A 14,799-nucleotide genomic window follows, 5' to 3' on the forward strand; every position below is an offset into this window, starting at 1 on the left:
TTGCCCTTATTCTGTTAGAGATTATTTTGGTAAATATTTCTTGTAATACTGGGAGTAAGTTAATGGGCCTATAATTTTTCAATTCTTTAACGTCTCCATTTTTGTGGATTAGTACCTATAATTTTTCAACCTTTTGGGGGATTAGTATAATATTTGCATTCTTCCAGTTTTCTGGGACCCTTGCTAGATAGACACTTCGTATAAAAAGCCCCCAGTTTTCCAAGCGCTATGTCTCCTCCATCTTTGATTTAATTGACTGTTATTCCATCTTCTCCTGCTGCTTTTCCTCGTTTCATGTCTTGCCAGGCCCTTCTGGCCTCATCACTAGTTATAGGAGGAGGTTTCTGTATCCTGTCCATTAATGTTTCTAATTCAGGTATCCTGACTCCTCTGGGTATTGTACAAGTCAGTATAAAATTCTTCCGCTGCTTTTACTATATCTTGGAGATTGCTGATGATATTACCCTGCTTATCTTTCAGTGCATACATCTTGGTTTGTCCTAAGCCAAGTTTCATTTGCACTGAATTCAGGCTGCGTCCATTTTTTACGGCTTCTTCAGTCTTTCTCACGCTATTGCCGTCCTATTTCTCTTCATTTTTTTTTTCTACTTTCCATCATGCTTCAAGCACTTGTAGTGGTGCACTCTTCTGGAGCATCAGTTTTCATAGGGGAAGGACACAGGTTCTGGACCACTTGTGGTACTTTCTTCAAACTTTTATATTTAATTGTGATGATGATCTGGTGCAAAGTAACAGCTCTTCTCAGTAAATGTGCATTAAAAGTATTTTTGGCTGCTTGTGAAGCAAAATAATAAATTTTGTCTCATAACTTTTCATTCAAGTTCAAAAAAATCAGTCAGCCACCATATTTCTCGATGCTGATGCCACTATACAACTCTCTTTTTATCAGTGACCCAATTGGCACGTATTGAAGCTCTTGTTTTTTGTTTTCTATTTTACCATCTTGTCACTCTAGTCTCCTTTGCATTGTGCTGAATCATGCAGCCGGCTTGTGTTGGTGTTCAAGTGTGCACACGTCATCTGCCTGGACTGTTTTCGGGCCTATTGCCAGAGCCGACTTGACGAGCGTGGCTTTGTCCAGCACCCAAACTTGGGCTGGACGCTTCCCTGCCCTGGTGAGTAGTTGTAGATCTTGATTGTGAGTCATATGGTAGTTAAGCTGTTATCTTAGTTATGCCATGATCATGAATAATAATTGGTCATGATCCTGAGATATGTGAGTAGTTGCTGATCATTATGATGGATATATGAGTAGCTAGGCCACAATCATGAGGTATGTATGTAGTTTCAGCATGACACCTGCTATGCCCTGATCATTAGTAGTAGTGATGTAAGTGCTGCGCCATTGTGCCATCTTGCACCAAACCATCGAGCTGTGCCTGCGCCAACCTGGACCAAAACACTAATTTCGAATGAAGTCACCAAATTTAGCAGGACGTACATGTTCAGTGGCAGCCATACAGCCATTGATATACACTGGCTAGAGCTTAGCGCTGCAATCCAAGCTTAAGCAGTCCTTTTCTGTGTCGGTGTCTTTAGACTGTGGGTGTGTTTGGTGGCATAATTGTAACTAGGCTGCAAGAAAATGAAAACAGTGTTGTGCTGTACAATGCATTGTGAGCGTTTTATTAAAGAATCTGACAACTGACAGAATGTGAGACGTTGATAGAAAAGAAATGACCATGATTTATAGTAATACAATCCAGCACACTGTTTGTGATAGAAGTAGGAATTATAATTTTAAATTAGCAAAGAAAGTATCAAAAACCAGTAAGTGGAGCAACCTGCCAGTGAAGTCGGGTTACTTCGGACGTAGTATATGAGATTGCTGTAAGTAAGTTAGCTGCTATTAAGTACGACATAGTCATTGCTTGAAATTGCAATTTGTGTATTATTCGACGCTTGCATTTTATTCTATCCATATTACGAAGTAAAAAAAAGTCCACGCAAACAAGCAGCACACCCCATCTCACAGTGCATGGCGGCGCACATGCTGTTGTGTGTGTGCGAGTGACTACCCAAATTTGCATGGGCTCCTTCTGGGATTGTACAAAATGCCATCGACTATTGTGCCATAAATTGGCGCCAGCACTGCAATATTAGCACATGCGTGGCTACGGCAAAATGCTGAACTGCGTATTATGTGTAAAAGCGCCATTTGGTTTCAAGAACGTAACTATAAAAACCACTTTTTACTGTTTAATGAGCAGTTAGAGAGGAAACCATGAAAATTATTGTATAACAATATTAATGTAGATACAATTTCTCGCTTCGGAAAACATGATCGAATCACAGGAACATTGGCATAATAAATAAAATAATACTTGCTCATGTCTACGACCGCACTTGTTGTCTGCCTCCCACTAATGCCAGCATATTGGGGGCGAGCTCCACCACAGGAAAAGCTGGCACCACCGTCGGCATGACATAGCATGAGGGATCACATGGACACAGCGACCATGTCGGCTGCTTCGGAAGCGCTGAAGCTAGCTGAAAACGAAAATTTTAAGTCCCAGCTGCGCTGCAGTGAGGCTTTACCGCCTTGGGTGTCTGCTTGACAACATTTGAAAGTATTATAATAGGTAGTGGCTGCCTTTGGAGGCGTGCAGCATGGTAGGCTACTGCTCGGTGCCACAGTGCTGGACGTACACAACCGAGCCCAATGTCAGCCTTATTCACACATAGCCGCAGGACAAGGAGCTGTGTGAAGCTTGGCTCGCGAAACTTAGAACCGGCAGACAGCCATCGGCTGCAACTCAGGTATACAGCAAGCACAGACACAAGGAAGATTTCTGCTACAGCGCCGGGACTGCGATGTTCGGTGAGTAGCAGAAAACGCGTACTGAGACGCTCGCCCGCGCCTGCTGCCCGGCTAATTTCATGACTGTTTGGTCTATGAACTTGTTGATGCTAGATACTGGCAAGTTCACTGGAACGGAAACGGAGCGGTAAGACGCACGTTCAAAAAAGCCATGGCATATGGTCATGTTTGTGTTATGAATTAATGCACTGGATTACTGGAAAAAGAAGCAAAGGGAAATCGCACGCTGAGAAGACCCATAAACATACAGTGCGACGCAACTTGTGAAATAATTTTGAAATGTACAAAAATTTTGAAGACAAAAAAAAGATAGAATCGTTGCAACGGCACATCACAGTCGCTGTAGGCGTCAAAGTCTCTATAACAAAATTATTTTTTAACATTTCTGATAGAGTCCACTCAATAATGGTTGCTAGTGTGCTGTCATGTGCTGCGGCCTAAAGCTCACGGCACGGTGCGAAAACGCGCTCACAGCGAAAGCAAAACACTGTGCGCGGACATGCATGCAGACGCCCAGTCGGTCGCTGCGACCCCGTGCGATAGCTGCATTGAGGCTTCATTCTCTTATGCTCAATTTGGTTATACAGAAAATCCACCATAAGATCATATTTAACGTAGTGTACTCAGCATTTGCCTACCTTTCACGCAAGAAGCCGGTTCGGGAGACTCCATTGCGGTGACCGCGCGGAGTGGCGTCCACTGTACATATTCGGTAAAGAGATAGCGTCTTTAAACGATTCTGTGCTTTCAGTTTACCCAAGATTACTATGTCGACAGTCAAAAACTTCCCTTGTATGGAGAGTACTTACATAAATGTCCAGGAGGGCTGCTGCGTGGTGCTTTTATTGAGCGGCGTAAGCGAAACCTATAAGGAACGCGCCGCGTGATCCCTCATACTACGCAAGGGAGGCGCTTCCGACAGATGGCAACTCCGTAAGTCCTCGCCCCCAATACTGTATGTACTCGTGTAATGGCCGCAGGTTTATTCCGAGATTTGGCATGAAAATCGGCGGTGTGACCATTACACGGAGAAAAAGACCTCTTTTTGTAAATATTTTCGATGGTACTTGCCTTTATTCATTTTATTTTGGCCTTATGGTACATGTATAGCATGCACAAAAATGCTGGGGGCACAGACTAAAAGCCAGAGAAGGCTTGACGGGGCCAGTACCCAATAATTGCACTTTGACAGGGGCAAAAAAAAATAAACAATTTTGTATGCTACAAGCATACAATGGCGATAACTATACATGTGAAATATACTACTAAAAGTCGAACACTAAAAACGAAATACATTGCTGCTTGACATAAAAAAAGAAGAAAATAGCAGCACTACAGTAAACAGTGTTAGTGGTTTAAAAGAGTAGGCAATGTATATGTGATCGTTCGTCGGCTATACCATATTTACTTGAATCTAACGTGCACTTTTTTTCTGATAATATGAGTCCAAAAATTGCCTGTGTGTTAGAATTGAGTACGACCCTAAATCTGCGTTACCATATCGCCATAGACATTTCAATATGGCCACCTTGCATGCGCTTTGTGCCTAGCTGCCGTAGCTTTCTCCATGTACTGGAGTACGTGTGCTTAGGCAATGCTTCCTTTGGCTTAGGTTGGTGCTGCCCGTCTTCCCGTTTTCTGCGTTTGCTCTATCACCATGGAAGTGCCAACTGCAAAGACATGCCGAGTTCATCATGACGCCACAATTAAAAGGAAAGCGATCACGTGTGAAGACGGACGGAAATCGGGCCGCATCACAGCCGTTCAGAGTTTTCAAAACTTGTGTGCGGGACTCCCGCAAACAGAAGAGGTGTTCTACACCGGCAGCTGCTATGTACTGCGTGGCCGTGCAGCCCTTATCTTGAAAGTGATCCGCGGGGGAGACAAGAGTCTATGCATCTAGGCCATATCTAGGCGCACCGCGCCGTGTTCTCGTCGCTTAGTTCGCGTCGAAGCAAGAGGCCGCACAAAGGTCAATTCCCTCACTCCAGCGTTTAGAGAGTTTCCGCGGTCATTGAGTGACACATGTTCATGATTGTGTACACATGACACCATGCTTGCTAACTTAGTTAGTAAGCGAATGTATAAAAGTTTATACGGCCAATAAAACTACTACCCTTAATTGTTGTGTAGCTGTCTACTAATTGCTGTCATAATCGATACATTGCCTTTCGTGCAAAACTGCGACTTTTTTTAGTTATCGCAACTTTAGTGCATTGGGAGTAAATCTTTGTTTTTTCCAAATGAGAGAAAGTTGTATTTCTGTATGAAATAATGAGGTGTGCGGTACTGCAAAGGACACTTTTCTTTCTATAGGTCACGGCAAACGGGTGCGCAGTACAATCGAGGGCGTTTTTTTTTTGTTGTTGTTTCTTTTTTTTGGTCACGAAAAAACGGGTGCGCGTTGCAGTCGAGGGCGCGTTAGAATGGAGTAAACACGGTAGTTAGTATGACTCCCGTGGCGAAAACCAAAAAGTGATTCCACGCGTATCATAAACATTTGCTCTTTCTGTCAAGTTGGCAAGTTTCTTCAAGTACAGATTGTTTGTTTCAATCCCTTGTTTGTAGTGTGTCATTAGTAAAGAATCGTACAATTTGGCAACAGGTATTACATTTAAGTTTTTATAGATGGGCCTTGTGTGTGCGTTATATGGAGCATTGACAATCAAACGGACAGTACTTTTGTGTAATCTAGAAAGCCTCAGAATGTTTGAAATTGTTGTGGTTCCCCAGACAAGGTAGCAATTGTAGAACAGTTTTACATTTTCAGGCAAAAGAAAGCTTGTGCGCGATAGTATATCAACCATGCGAGAAAGGCTGGAACAAACAGAATCAGACTGCGAATCCCAGAACATGTTTCCGTTAAGAAGTATACCAAGGCATTTCACAGCAGGAAGCACTTTGATTTTTGATGTACCAAGAAAAAGTTTCTTGTAACTGCATGAAAGAACGAGTACACAAGAAAGAAACACACACCACACCACCTTTTCGCTCAGTTACGTATAAGAAACGTCCAAAGATATAAGCCAACTAGCCCACCAGAAGATCCTACTCAAGAAAAAATGCCAAGTCAAACTTGACTTCCTTGCTTTTAGTTCTAAATAAAACCGCTTTTGTTTTATTTATTTATTATACCCTGAGGGCCAAAGGCATTACAGAGGGGAGTGGGTAATATAGCTTACAAAGACAATCGATACAATACAGTGATTTTTGTTAGAACATAATTTCGTCATTCTCCAAGATAAACAAAGGTTGTTAGTGCATTGCAAAATCGTTGATTATTTTCAATGACTGCAATATTGGGGGGGGGGGGGGGACGGTTCCATTCGACAGATGTCCAGGGAAGGTATGACTGAAAAAAAAAAAAAAGCTTTATTAAAGCATTTTTTTATGCCAACCTTGTGCCGATAATCAATGTAATGGGAGATGTATTATGGTGGTGAAATAAAATCGTCGTGTAGCATGACGTGATGATATACCTTGTGGAATAGAGTGAGGCAACCGATTTTCTGGCAAGATTTTAAAGGTGGGAGAGAAAGGTTAGTTTTCACGGCTGTGATACTTGCGGTACGGTTGTAATTTGAAAAGGTGAAGCGAACGGAGTTATTTTGGATAAGTTTGAGAGAAGATACAAGATTTTTATGTGCAGGGTTCCATACAGAGGACGCGTATTCAAGTTTAGGTTGTATTAGTGCTTTATAAATTAGGAGTTTGAAGGATGATGGGGCAGCAGAGAAGTTGCGACGTAAATACCCTAACGTGCGATTAGCATTTTTAGTCACTTATTCAGTATGGGCATTCCATCTTAAGTTTCGTGTTATATGTACGCACAGGTATTTATATGATGCAACAAAATCAAGAGGAATGCCATTAAAATAATATGAAGGGGAAGTGTTAGAGCAGCGAGAAATGTGCATGAACTTATATTTGTTAATACTTAATTATATGTTCCACGTTTTGCACCAGTTAGAGAACAAATTAAGATTGGTCTGGAGATTATTAATGTCATTGAGGTTACTTATTTCTCAGAAAATTACACAGTCGTCAGCAAAAAGGTGGATGGCAAAAGATACGGTGGATGAAAGGCCATTAATATAAATTAAAAATAGGAGTGGTCCAAGGACAGATCCTTGTGGTACACCAGATAGCACGTTAGTAAACGGTGAGGTTGTGCCGTTAGTGAAAACAAACTGCCAGTGATTAAGAAGGAAAGATTGAATCCATCTAAACATGCGTGGATCAAGATTAAGATACAGTTGCAGAAATGAAAGCAGCAATTGATGGCACACTTTATCAAAAGCTTTCAAGAAGTCTAAAAAGATGCAATCAGCGCAATATGACTTGTCAAGAAGGCAGTGTAATTTATCGGTGAATGACAGTAACTGCGTTTCGCAGGAAAATGTTTGACGGAAACCATGTTGTGTAGAAGCAAAAAAAGAGTTGTCATCAAGAAAGGTGGTGATGTTTTTAAAAATTATATGTTCTTGTAATTTGCAGCATGTGCTAGTAAGTGAAATGGGGTGATAATTTTGAGGCAAGTGCTTATTACCGGATTTGTGAAGTGGGGCTACCTTCTCGATTTTCCAGTAATTAGGGAGGCTTGATGAATCGAGCGACTGCTCAAAAAGTTTTCTTAGTAGTAGTAGTAGTAGTAGTAGTAGTAGTAGTAGTAGTAGTAGTAGTAGTAGTAGTATAAGACTTTTATTCAGCCCAAAATTACAGGCCGAGCATATCGACCACCAGGGCGGCCAGTCGACACTGTTCTTCTCTCTCAGCGCCAAGCCAGTGGGGGGAGAAGGGAAAGATGCTGCCCAGCCGCGTGATGACAGCCGGCATGCAGGACAGGGGACATATTGAATGGGAGGGGGAGGATTCGAAGATTGGGAGCCGTGGTGGATCTTGTAGAGGTAAAGGTGAAAACGGGAATGGGAGAGATACCCGCCTGGGCCAGTAACCACTGACCCTGAAGGGTAAGAGAAAGCCGCGCAAGCTGGGAATCACGGTGGAGGGAGAGAATGGAGAGGATGGAAGAGGCCTGTGGCAAAGAGCTTAGCAGTAGAAGTGGTGATAGGGAGGTTGGGAGCTGCCATGTAGAGGCCCACAAGGGCGGTTTCAAGGGTGTTAAGTTGAGTGTAGATGAAGGAAACGTAAGGTACAAAGTACAGGAACTTGTTGAGGGCGACTCGGCACGCATAATCCTCATGGAGGCTCAAGCTCTGAGTGACCACGCGCCGCAGGAGGTGAGTTACCGAGTAACATGTCCTGAAAGCGTGGTGGAGGGCTTGCACATTCTTGGCTGCATGCAATGGGAGGTCAAGAACTTTGCATTGGGGGACAATAGGAATGGGAGAGCCGGAAGGATGGAGGGAGATTTGGGCATTGTGGGAGCTCTGGTATGAGGAGTAGTTAAGAAGGAGAAGCTCGGATTTCTCCGGAGCAGGAGACAGGCCAGCAGGGGAGAGAAAAGAGTTGATGAGGTTGAGGCCACGTTGCAGGTTGTCCTGTATGTGACCGGGAGAACAAGACGAACACCAGAGGGTGGTGTTGTCGGCATAAAAGATGTGGTGGAGGTAAGGAATTTGGGCTAGTTGGGAGGCGAGAGGGGCCATAGCAAGAATAAAAAGGGTAGGAGAGAGAACAGAACCTTGAGGAGTGCCACGGGTGAGCGGGTAGGGGTCGGACAGATGTGGTGTCTACTCGAAAGTGATCCACTCGATTAGAGAGGAAGGAGAGGAGATAAGAGTACATGCAGTTGCAGCAGTCCAGGGAGGAGAGCTGAGAGAGGATGTAATCGTGGCGCACACCATTGAAGGCCTTGCGGACATCAACAGTCACAAGAGCGTGGATCTGGCTGGGGCTGGGCGAGACAAAGGTGTGCTGGAGGATCAGGAACATGTCCTTTGCACAGACATGGCGTCGAAAGCCGATAAGAGAATGGGGGAAGAACTCTCTCGCCTCAAGAAAAATCAGAGAGGCGAGTCACAGCCATTTGCTCAAGGGTCTTGCCAATACACAGCGTCAAGGAGGTAGGGCGAAGATTAGAAAGGGAGTGAGGTTTGGAGAAGTATGGGAGATGCCTTTGCCCTGCAGTGGGCATAACCAGGCTGATGATGATGATGATGATGATGATGATGATGATGAGGTTTGCCCAACTTCGGAATAATAAAAATAATGGAGGATGTCCAAGAACTCTGCAAGCAGCCGCTGACTCAGGCATTGTTGACAGTCTGGAGGAGGAATTCCTTGGCGTGGTCGGGAAGGTTGCAGTGTGTGCTCTATGTGATGGCGTCCTCACTGGGAGCCGAGTGAGCCAGGGCAGCTTTGAGCTCCCGGAGAGTGAAAGGGCGGTCCAGGTCTGGGTTAGTTCGCCCTAGTAGGCTGGGTAGGAAGGTGTGAGAGGAAGTGAGCTTGTCAAAGACATCGGAGGGAGTCCCCTGAGTAAGGGCTTCTGCTAGAGTGGGAGCAAGGGCAGGTTTCATACCTAAGAGAGATTTAAAAAGGGACCACGGGGATCGCGAGCGCAATGCGGAGTCGAGGCCATCACAAAGTGCACTTCAACAAGAATGCTCGAGGGACGCGCCGTGGGCAACTATCTTGGTCCGCAGAGCAGCAATCCGGGAGGAAAGTTGGCTATTTTGGGGTTGGGAGCGGAAGGAGCATTAGAGACATTTGCGCTGACACCATAAACGGGGAAAGTGAGGATCCGGGTCTGGGATAAGGTGATGTGAGCGAACGCGACGGCTACTGGTCGAAAGCGCTGTGGAGATGCGCAACGTCCAGTCATTGTAAGATTCAAAGGAGGCGGAAAGGAGATTAGTGTGAAATGTGTGCCATTCAGTGTGAGTGATTGGATGCGATCGAGGGATCTGGGAAAGAGAGGCGCTAATATGAGTGAGAAAATGGTCGTTGAGAAGGGTTTCAGCTGTGACCTGCCAGTGAAAGGAAAGGGAGCCCCGAGAGAAAGAGAGGTCGGGTGTCGTGGAACACTGTGAGACAGTGCCCACTCGAGTATGGGAGCCAGGAGTATTAAGAAGGGTGAGGTGGCAATCCTGGGCAAGACAGTGGAGAAGGCGGCCAGGCTTGAGGGTCTGGGGTAGCCCCAGAGCAACGTTACTAGACTAGCTTCAGTTGTAAAACTCCCCACCCGCGTGCTTACAGCCGCTGTCGCCACTTCTGTGACAGCCGCCAGAGGGCAACGCTGTTCCATCGGGCTCCACTGCAGACGCCTCGTCACAGCCTTGAGCTCGTGCGGACGGGCAGTTTACGCGTGTTTCACGCTCGCTGGCGTTCTCCCTAGTCCGATTTAGTAATACCACGAGAAAGCGGTATCCACCTACAGCAGTAAGATTTATCGCGCCAGTTCGTTAATACTGAAAGAAGGGTAAACTGCACGAAAGGAAGAAACGCGTACAGCGAAGCGCAGAAGCTGCGTTTCTAAATGTTGTGTGTTTCTTCCTGTCGTCTTAACGTTTCGCCCAGTTTAGCAGGCTCACGAGCCTGAATATCTGGCCAAAGTGCGTGATTGTAGGATGATCTTCATTCCCACCGAAGCTTCTCTCCACGCCAAAGAAGCGCTACAAAAAGAAAGATGAGGTCGGTCTTTGTACACACAAGCCACACACACAAAAAAAAAAGAGAAAGAAAGAAGTCGGATTTTTCGTTCCGTGACGATGCTTAATCAGCAAAGCTGATACGTGCGGCCCCTGTGTTTATCACTGGGTTAATCCCGAGGGTTCATTAAAGTATTTCTCAGTTATGAGGTTACACACACAATTGGCTGCGACGGAGAGAACGACGTCTGACGGTATGCCCGCAGTCCGCAGTTGTCGCTTGCGTTCGATGTCTCGAGTTTGCTCGGCGGCGTGGTTAGCAGCCTTTGCCTGCGATTTGCCGCTTGTGATTCTTCGAAATTAAATTTCTTCAGAATTAAATGTTTCCGTTACGTAAGACCATGAGTGGCTCATACTCCCTTAAGCAATGGCTCATACCCCCGTAAACGCGGCCTCCCCATTACGATGACAGAAGTGAAGTGAAATTCTACGCTGGAAAGATGAACGGCTGCGCAGCCAGCTGTGGAAGACTACGACGAACGCGGGAGCAGTGGCACGAGCGCGTGCCGTTGATTTCGCAGAGAGTTCCCGGTCGGCACGAGGAATCGCTCTGTTTCAGGCCGAGAGAAGCGTCGCATTGCTAAGAGCACAGAAAAGGTGGTGCGCCGAACTGTTGACATCATTCCGATAGCGGCCTATGCAGCCAGGTACGTAGCACGTCAGCATCGTATGCTGATATTCTTAATAAACTCGGCGAAGGCTACAGTTCTACGGATGACATGCTTGCTGAAATACACTGTCAACAACGAAGTACAGAATACACCAACGTTGCACCGCGTGCTTTGTCCGGCCCGCTCGCGTAGCCGGCTAGTGAGGAAGTGAAGCCGGGCGCGACTGCAGCGCCACGAAGGCGCGGGTGGGTGGCGGTTCCGCGCAACGGCGCCGAGTTATAAAACTGAAGCTTGTCTAGTAACTTTGCCCCAGAGCGTGTGAGGGGCGTTAAAGTCGCCTCCAAGGAGGAGATGGGTGGTGGAGGGAAGAGAATGAAGGAACTTGCCCAAGGCAGTGAATAAAGAGGATGTGACAGGAGCATTGTAGAAAGACATAAGGGCGAATGAGATGTGGGAAGAAGGTTGGTAATGCCCCACACCAACTAAATAGTTATGGAGGCTGAAGGGGATATCAATTGGCTCAACGAGGACGTCGCTGCGTACATAAATAGGCGCAAGTGGCATGCCTATCGTAGCATGGTCGGCACGGTAACCTGGGACGGTACGGGCCGTCCGCGTCTCCTGGAGAAGGAGAAAATGGTACAAGGAGGGGCGGGTGAGGAGATAGGGTGGAGGGGGGTCTTATTGTGGTGAAGGTTTCGGCAGTTCCACTGTGCAATCTTGAGGTCATTTCCATTCATCATGTACAATAGGTTAGAGGTAGAAGAGTTTCCGGGGACACGTTCCTTCTCTTTGGCCGGGGGGAGTGACTCCTGGAGGGAGCCAAGCATAGAAGTGAAGGATTCCAATTGCTTGGATTGGGCTTGGAGGGTGGTGAGGATCTTGACAATCGAAGTTTCAAGCTGAACCAAGCGAGTGTGGTGTGTGGTGGTGGTGGTTTCTACCAGGTCAGCCAATGGGGCGACTTGGGCGTTAGAGGATGGGGTTATGAACTTGTCAAGGTGTTCATTTAGCTCTTACACCCCAGCTTGATGAGCTGGGGTGTAAGAGAGGAGGTGGTTGTCTGAACGGTTTATGTCAATGCGGGGATTTGTTATTGTAAATCTTGGGAGATGCGCTGTTGTTCGCGATGGTGACACTCCAGCATTGTGAGCCGGAGGTCAAAGGAGCGGTTCTCGTCAATCAGGGATGGGGAGGGTATAGTAGTAGAAGAAAAGGACACTGGCACCGAGGGCCCTTTCACTGTAGCGGCGTAGGAGCCCGGTGGAGATGGAGCCTGAGCTGAAGGTGATGCATGATTAGCAAAAGAAGAGGCGGAGGAAGGGGTGGGGCTGCGTGGCCCGGTGCAAAGCTGTGCGACGGAGAAACGCAGCTTCGGCACACTCGCATTGTTTAGCAAGAAGGAAGGGGCAAGTGGGGTCAAGAAAGGGATGAGTGTTTACTTGGCAATGAATGCACCATGGTTTGGCACACACGTGAGCAGTAGGATCTGCCGGTAGAGGAGCAGCACAGCGGCGGCACTTGGCTAGAATGCTGTGATGAGGGCATTGGTGAGCATGGTGTCCCAGAGCAAGAAAACGGGTGCATGTGGGGGGCTTAGGCTTATGAGGGTGGCATTGGAAAGCGATGCATTTAAAATATATGAAGTGGGGTATGACGATGCCAGCGAAGGTTATGAGCACTGATTCAGTGCTGCCCATCATACAAGCAGCGAGAATATCAGTCATGAATGATTCAAGGTCATCCATGAGCTGAGCAGGAGTAAAGTGACCAACAACGTTATGAATGACGCCGAGGCATGAAATGGGAGGATTGGGGGCACATGTTTTGACGTGATTGGCTTACCATGGAGCTGAAGATGCGTGAGAGAGAGTAGGAGTTGGGCGATGAGAGGGGAGTGTGTTTTCAGAAATACATGGCTTTGAATTGGCTTGTCCTGAAAGGTAATCTCTGCACTGGTTTTGGAGAGATGGGCGACGGAGATGATGGTGGCAAGCAAGTTGTAAAGAGGCCGCTTAGGAGTGAGGGTACTGGGTGGAAGTTGGACTCCAACTAAGATGAGCTCAGTGCGAGGGCAGGGCGGTGGAGGCAGGTTTACGGCTGGTACTGACGGTGTTCCAGCCGCTTTCTGGGGACATCGTGAAATCCATCTCCACCGACGAGTCGTCAGCCAGATACGCGGGGGTCAAGGTGGTAGGGGCGACAGGAACACAGCTCGAAACATTGGGAATGTCATTGACGGGCATAGAGTTTGCACTGTCCAGCACAGCAGAAGTGGTAGATCAGTGGAAGCAGCTGCAACAAGCGCGGTCGGCTGCGGTGCAGATGTCCGGCTGCAGCTTTTTGCAGCAGGCGGCAATGTGGTTGGAATAGACGCAGCGGCATCAGTGGAGGCGACGGCGAGCGCTGCTGGCTGCGACACGGTTAGGTGTCCGAGGCTCTTAGCATCGCTTACAGTGTGGAGCTTGGTCATGGTAGACATTGCGGCAACAAACGCCGACTGCGACGCGGCTGTCAAGTCAGAGCTCTCAGCGTTGCTCACAGCATTGAATGGGGCCAGAATATGCACGGTAGCGTGTGCGGAGTGGAGGAACGCAGCTGGTTGAGGCAGGGCTGCTGGCTTAGAATTGTTCACGTCGCTAGTAGCGTTGAGTGTTGACAGGGTAGGCACGATGGCACCAGCGGTGGTAGAAGAGGAGGCCAGCGGGGCATCGGTTGGTGTTGGCTGCAGGGTCTTGGTGAGACGCTGCATTCCAGAAGTGCAGGCGCGGCGAGTTATGGTTAGAGGGGCGCTGTGCCGCTTCAGAGTTTTGGAGGGGCCTGGAGGGCCAGCCTGGTGTTGGACTGGGATGCGAATGGTGTCCACCTGTCGCAAAAGTTTTCATGAAAAGATTAAGAGTAAACCCAGAGGCAGGTAAGGCCCTGGACCGGGCCAGGAACAGGTGAAAATAGAGCACGATATGCAGCCAGTTAAACAGGGCGGCGCCACCTAGTGGTCTTTGTTAGTATAATTGAGCTATAAGTGCAAGTGCTTTTTAGGAATTTAGAACTAATTTCATCAGACCTCAGAGATGAATCGTGGTTTTAAGACTCGATTAATTTAGCAACGGCAAGAGTATCTATAGTTATTGGTGACATGACGTGGTGCAGCATATCTGGAAGATCAACTGTCGTGCACGAGGAAAAGCTTTCAGTGAATGTTCTATTCAGTACGGTAGCACAAATATTGTTTGGAATTATGTTGCCAGAGGTATCTTGCAATGTACCGTATTTACTTGCATAATGATCGCACCCCGAATTTGCCGCAGCGTTATGTCGTGTGCCAAGTCTAGCTAATACTACTGGTTGCGCTTACCATCTGCCGAATGCTACGCGAACGACTCCTGTCTTGCGTTTGTCTACGCAAGACAAACCAAGCAGTCTGCATGCACCAAACATTCTTAAGCAGATGCCCCATTTCATTCCTTTCATCAGTTTTCCGCACTTCCGTGACGAAAAACAGCTACAACCACACTTGCCTTTATTATGTGTAGGCTTTAGAATGGTTGTGGTCAACAACAACAACAAAAAAGGTACCTTTCGATTCTTCATGTCTGCACTCGTGGGCACGCAACAAACAGAGAGCGGCAACGATAGCAGTCACGTTTACACTGATATGTTGGAAGTGTACCCTATTCATATGCCGACGCTTGTAACACAGCTGAGATATCCGCCCACACTTCGCGGAAACGTGCCG

General features: G+C 47.0%; 1 protein-coding gene across 2 annotated transcripts in view; it reads left to right on the plus strand.

Moving 5' to 3' along the window:
• The window catches only part of park (E3 ubiquitin-protein ligase parkin), a 250,664-nt gene that overhangs the window by 106,960 nt on the left and 128,905 nt on the right, over window positions 1-14,799 (plus strand). For both annotated transcript variants that reach the window (XM_055064887.2, XM_050168283.3), the window contains exon 5: window positions 1,006-1,136. In XM_055064887.2, the coding sequence (XP_054920862.2) occupies window positions 1,006-1,136 (131 nt within the window). The remainder of the gene's footprint in view (window positions 1-1,005; window positions 1,137-14,799) is intronic.

The sequence above is a fragment of the Dermacentor andersoni genome, chromosome 1 (assembly GCF_023375885.2).
Source record: "Dermacentor andersoni chromosome 1, qqDerAnde1_hic_scaffold, whole genome shotgun sequence".
NCBI classification, from domain to species: domain Eukaryota; kingdom Metazoa; phylum Arthropoda; class Arachnida; order Ixodida; family Ixodidae; genus Dermacentor; species Dermacentor andersoni.